This window comes from Vicia villosa, linkage group LG3 (assembly GCF_029867415.1).
Source record: "Vicia villosa cultivar HV-30 ecotype Madison, WI linkage group LG3, Vvil1.0, whole genome shotgun sequence".
Classification (NCBI taxonomy): Eukaryota; Viridiplantae; Streptophyta; class Magnoliopsida; order Fabales; family Fabaceae; genus Vicia; species Vicia villosa.
In genome coordinates, this window is record NC_081182.1 from 106,732,322 (window position 1) to 106,738,812 (window position 6,491).

The following is a 6,491-nucleotide window of genomic DNA, read 5'->3' on the forward strand; positions in this document are numbered from 1 at the left end:
GAAGTAGTGAGTTTTCTTTCTTGGGTAGAGTGCCCTCCACACATAGGTATGGTTTTAGTGAACCGGGTTACCAATATCTTGTATTATTTTATTACTTTTTGCATTGTGTTATTGTTGCTGTTATTATGCTATCATACTGGTTTAACAAGTTATACTAGTTGTTTCAACATCGTGTCCAACATCTATTCCATCAGGAACAAAATTTCACATTTGGTAAAGAAACCAATTCCCAAGTATTGTTCTTTTCCAGTGCCTCCATCTCCAAATCTATGGGTTATTTCAATTTTCTGTCAAACAATGCCTTAAATATAGAGGTAGATAGTTTTATAGTGTTTAGATTTGTAAGGAAGTTTTATGGGTAGGTGAAACGTGTTCAAAACTTAGGTAGTTAAATAAAGGGTAAAATGGAAAATGAAAATATTTATAGTGTGATGGTAATGGTGGTGGAGTTGAATTGGATTCTAGTTCATGTTCATTAGAAAATTGAGAAGTTGAATCATTAGAGTTAGAATTTACCTCATGTAATGTCAAGTCAGACTCTTGGATATGAGCAAATTTAGGAATGGTCTTTCTTCTTGTATATACTAAATTCTTCCCATATCTTACATTAGTTTCATCTTTTTCAAAGTCACGTTCAGTTCCAAGAGTAAGGTCACGAAGTATAAGGGATTCATCTTCCTTATTTAGATTCCCCCTAAAAATGAGATTGAACGAAATAACTTTCTTATTCATGAAAAGTGACATCTCGAGAGACAAAAACTTATGAGATGGTGGATGATAACATTTGTAATCTTTTTGGATGAAAGAATATCCTATAAAGATACACTTTAAGGCTCTAGGACTAGGTTTTCCTCCACCATCACTAAGAATATGGACAAACAATGTACACCCAAATATCCTATGAGTTAGGTTTATAGAGGTAGACACATTAGAATAAAATGATGATAAGACTTCCATAGGAGTTTTGAAGGTAAGGACAGTATAAGGCAGATAATCATGCGATACGATGCAGTTAAAACTGCCTCACCCCAATATTTTTGGAAACTTTATTTTGAAATATCATGTCACATGTTTGGTCTAACAAATGCCCATTTTTTCTTTCAGTAATGTTATTTTGTTGGAGTGTTTTAACACATGAAGACTCATGAATGATACCTTCATTTTGACATAAAGAATCAAGATAATGATTAAATTAATCCTTGGCATTATCAAAATAAATCCTCTCAATACTCATACGAAATTGATTTTTCACCATAGAGAGAAATTGAAGAATCACATGACTATCCGAATACAATGAACTAGATAAAACGAAATAAATACTTGTTTGATAGCGAAAAAAGAAAAATACATGCTTGTGTTTAACAAACTCACACATATTATCATTTTCTGTGATAAATATTTTTAATCGTGTTATTTAAATATCAAGATAAGAGAAAATTAATATTAATAGATGTAAAATAAATATATTTTTCTATTTTGATATTATGAATTATGATTGAATAGATGTAATTTAATTTTAAAATTTTCATTTTTAATTTTAATTAACCCTACAAGTGAAAAAAAATAAAAATAGTAGACACAACATAAGAGTAACACACACTATGAGCAACCTAAAAACAATGACAAAGAGGATTAGATGAGTGGACAACTTCTTACGTTAGGGTTTCGCTTTGTGTTGTGTTGTGTCTGACTCTTCTCTTCTACAACACGCATCTCTCTCTTTCTCTCAAACCTTCTATACGCTGCCGTTTCGATCCCTAATTTCACTCCACGCTCTTAACCCTAAATTCAAGAATCGTTCTTGTTTTTCTTTTTCTATCAAACCTTGTGGGAGAAAGCCTCGATAATGGATGAAGCTGGTGAGAGCGGAGATCCTATGGATCAGTTCCACCGTAACGAGGCTATATCAGCGGTGGCTGACGATGGTTTTTTAGCGGAAGAGGATGATGATTACGAGGATCTTTACAACGATGTTAATGTTGGTGAGGGTTTTCTTCAATCGTTGCGGAAGAACGATGATTCGGGTGTTAGAAATGATGGTGGTGAGGAGAAGAAGGTTCAATCGGGTTCTGTTGTAAAGGATCCGAGTGGGGTTGCGGTGGCTGGTGTCGGTGGTGGTGATGGGAGTTTGGGGGCTGTTGCTGGTGGGGATGAATCTAGGGTTTCTGGGAGAGTTGATGGGTTTCAGAATCAAGGGTTTAGAGGGGGGAATTCTGGAGTTGGATCGGGTTCGGGGATTGGTGGCGGTGGTGGTGGGATGAGGGTTGAATTAGGTCAAGCATCTGGGAAATTGAGTGAAATTGAAGAGCAGAGAGGTATTGATGGTGTTGGAGGGCAGGGAGTTGTGCAGTTGCAACAGCAACAGCAGCAACAACAACATGGTGGTGTTGTTGGAAATGATGGTTTGGTGAGACAAGTTCAAGGTGTGGGTGTTGGTGGTGGTGTTGTTGGAGGGGTTAATCTTAATAGGGTTGGAGGAAATGGAGCTGGGAATAATGTGATTGCTATTAATAGTGTTAATACTGGAGGAGGTGGTGAAGGTGGTGGTGTTGTTGGTGGCGGAGGAGGCGGTGGAAGTACTGTGTTATTTGTAGGTGATTTGCATTGGTGGACTACTGATGCTGAGCTGGAAGCTGAGCTTTGCAAGTATGGACAAGTTAAGGAGGTGAGGTTTTTTGATGAGAAAGCTAGTGGGAAATCCAAAGGGTATTGTCAGGTTGAGTTTTATGAGGCATATGCAGCCACTGCTTGTAAGGAAGGGATGAATGGTTTTTTGTTTAACGGGAGGCCTTGTGTCGTTGCTTTTGCTTCGCCTTTTACTGTTAAGAAAATGGGAGAGGCTCAGAATAATAGGAATCAACAGGTGAACCAAGCTGCCGGAGGAGGGGTTAATCCGGGAAGGAGGGGGCCTGCTGATGTGGGGGCTAAACCTGGTGGTAGCAATATTGCGACGGGTGGTAACTATCAAGGTGGAGATGGGAATAATAATAATAATAATAGAGGTTATGGAAGAGGTAATTGGGGGAGAGGGAACAATCCTGGGATGGGGAATAGAGGGCCTGTTAATCCGATGAGGAACAGAGGTGGTGGAATGGGTGGCAGAGGTATTATGGGTAATGGTGGAAATGGATTTGGACAGGGTATTGGTGGTGCCCCGCCGATGATGCATCCTCAGTCAATGATGAATCAGGGTTTTGATCCTGCATTTGGGGGTCCTATGGGTAGAATGGGAGCCTTTGGAGGCTATCCTGGTGGTCCGGCACCTCCTTTCTCGGGGATGATGCCTTCATTTCCTGGTGTTGGAGGTGTTGGTCTGCCTGGAGTAGCACCTCATGTTAATCCTGCCTTTTTTGGAAGAGGGATGCCTGTGAATGGAATGGGAATGATGCCTTCGTCGGGTATGGATGGTCCCAATATGGGAATGTGGCCGGATCCAAATATGGGCGGATGGGGTGGCGAGGAACCTGGTGGTGGCAGGGCTGGAGAGTCAAGTTATGGGGAGGAAGCTGCATCAGAGCATCAGTATGGTGGTGAAGTGAGTCATGATAGACCTGGGTGGCAGAATACTACGAGGGAAAAAGATAGAGGATCCGAAAGGGACTGGTCTGGTTCTTCTGAGCGAAGGTACAGGGATGATAGAGATCCAGGCTATGAGAGAGATGCACCTAGAGAAAAAGAAGTGGGACATGATCCTGAATGGCCAGAAAGAAAGCATCGTGAGGATAGAGAAGTGGTGGTTAGAGAACGATCTCGTGACCGAGACAGGGAAAAGTCACGTGATCGTGACCGTGAACGTGAAAGGGGGGATCGAGACCGTGAGCGGGACAGATACAGGGAAGATAGGGACAGATATGCAGATCATCACAGGTACAGAGACCGTGAACCAGAGCATGAGGATGAGTGGGAAAGAGGGCGGTCGTCTAGGACTCACAGTAAATCAAGATTGTCACAGGATGAGGAACACCATTCTAGGTCAAAAGATGCTGATTATGGGAAGAGGAGGCGACTGACCTCCGAGTAATACTTTCCCTCGTTGAAGGGAAATATTAGGTACTGGAAAATCAGGATATGTCATGGTTGTTTGGATTTTCTTGGTGCTCCTTTCACCCAGAAGTTGTTGAGCAGCTGTTTTATTTCATTCACTTGTTCCAGTTGCATCTTTTCAGGAGTGTGGTTTTGCTCTCTTGTGAAAGTGGTTAGTTTTCGAACTCTAATCTTTGCTTGGTTATTGTATATGTCTTTCTATAATGCATTGTGATACTTGTCTGCTATGCTTATTATGATTTAAATACTATAGCCTGCCATATATAAGTTTGTCATTATCCAATTTTAGGTTAAATACAAATCACGTTTTTCGGTAGTATAATTTTTAAATTTAGAATTCCATTCTTCCATATGTTAAAAATACTTGTTTTTTTGTTCATTTTCATATCGTGTATATGTTGAAGGATTACTTTCTTGCTTGTCCCCCAAGCTTCATGGTACTATTTTGCCTGTGATTCCAGTATGTGGCGATGCTGTTTTTTCTTCTTGTCTTCATTTGCTATATGATGCTTTGATGTCGACATACAGATCTTATTGTTAAAACCAGGTGGATGTTCGACTATTTATGTCTAGTACAATTGAAATCCATAATTCTGAATGTCCTCTGCTAGAAAGTAGAAACATGCATTTAACATAGTTTCTTTTTTCAATTAAGCAAACGAAGGGTTTTAGAATCTTGAGTCAGCTATGTGTATGGTCATTCTAGTTTTGTATTTTCTACATGTGGATATGCTGGTACAGTGTTGTTAAATAGCGGCATGGCAGAATGGCCTACAGGATTTTGTGCTAGCAGTCATTGGCAATTTGTGGAGCACCACTGGTCATGGCAGAACCATAGGCCGCAATTCCACGGTTATATGCGGAATTTTGGCCATCTGCCATAAACTGCCAATTAACAACATTGTGCCAGTAATGGTTACTGGGTTTGGCTAGAAATTTTACCAAGGATGCTTCCTTTTCCACTCCCCCCATTTGTTGACACTTAAACTTTCTGAATATAAAACATTAAAATTTGGCAGAAATGCACTTGTTGAATATGTGGTCATAATAATCATCATAGTCTTGTTTGTGGTAACATGTCTGTCCGACTATTCATTACAATGGTTATCCCCTTGTATTAAACTATGTCTGCATACTTTCAAGTCATTTATGCACATGCAAAAGATGTCTAGTACTGGAGGATGAAATGCTTGGGTTTTGGCCATTCCCATATTGTTTTTATTCAAGATTTGTAGGCAAACATGAAGTTAGATGTTTTTCTAGGGTGTAAATTGCTTGTGGTGTTTGTGTTTTGGTTATTTTTTCAAAATTCTATTTTTCCGATGTACTGTTTAACTGATCTGTGATAGTTCCCCACCCTCCTTTTATATGAAATAAACCTGCTATTGCCCTTTTTTTAATGCCATCTGAACTGCCCCAATTATTGTTATGGGCTTGCCGTATGTTGTGTAGGGACAATTGTTTGAGAAAGGAAACTGTTCATTCAAACACCTGGGATGCTTTGAGGATCAAGTGCCATCAATATTGGAGAGCCAAGTCATGACAAAATCCTTTTCTTACATTGAGAAGTGGAACTTTTGATTTGAATTTATGTTTTTATTAGCTCTTGATTAAACCATTGTGTTGATGTAATGGGCTTAACTTGTTGAGAAGTCTGAAATGTTGCAGACTATTTAGAACTTATATTGTTTGAAATATGATGTACTAGGATTTAGCAGATTATGCGCCGTTTTTTTATTGGCTCTGTTGTTGTATCATATGTTTCCCACCTTCCATTTTTTTTGTTTTCTCCCTAACAATTAGTTAGTATACATACCGGTTGAGCATGCCAATTTTGTGTATCATGTAGAGAGCTAGCTAACCATTCAATTGCTGTAATCATTCTAAGCTGGAGAGTTGTATATATCACTTTCTCATGTATATAAATGATATGTACTTTTCTGATTACTAAAGGTTAATCTATCTCCAGTTTTGTTATATCTTCTCTTGTTTACAACTAGTCAAATGAAATGTAAGTCTTGATAATTGGATTTTAAGAGTCTTTTCACATGTTGTTTTGTCTTGAAATGCATAGATTTTTACAGTATAATGCTGTGAACTCTTGACAGAACTCACTAGTTGTATATGCTATTTTTTCCCTCCTTTTAGTTTCCCCTTTCTAATGTAAGAATAGAGTGCATGCTTGGATATAGATGGTAAATTTGGTGAAACTATGGTATGTGATGTCACTGATTTTAACAAAATCATGATGTTATGGTGATTTGCCAAATTTATTATCAATCTGAATTTGGTATTTTTAGTCCATTGACATGTAATTAGTTGGTTTTTCTGTTATCCACTTCATATGTTTTTTTCTTTGACACTTGCAAAGTTACTGTTTTTTTTTATAAAAAAACTCGGTATCATTGTTTAGTATTTGAGTGGTTTCATTGTTCCTTTTACTGTTT

The 6,491-nt window shown here is 38.5% G+C and overlaps 1 protein-coding gene across 1 annotated transcript; it reads left to right on the forward strand.

The window, feature by feature from the left end:
* Nucleotides 1–1,589: 1,589 nt before the first annotated feature.
* On the forward strand, nt 1,590–5,801 carry LOC131662262 (uncharacterized). The gene is made up of 2 exons (XM_058931999.1): nt 1,590–4,195; nt 5,497–5,801. Exon 1 carries the CDS (start codon nt 1,847–1,849, stop codon nt 4,019–4,021), a length of 2,175 nt encoding a protein of 724 aa, XP_058787982.1. The 5' UTR covers nt 1,590–1,846; the 3' UTR covers nt 4,022–4,195; nt 5,497–5,801.
* Nucleotides 5,802–6,491: the final 690 nt, after the last annotated feature.

What these genes read in the sequence shown, in the direction of transcription:
- LOC131662262 (XM_058931999.1), top strand. Translation starts at nt 1,847, where the DNA reads ATGGATGAAGCTGGTGAGAGCGGAGATCCTATGGATCAGTTCCACCGT.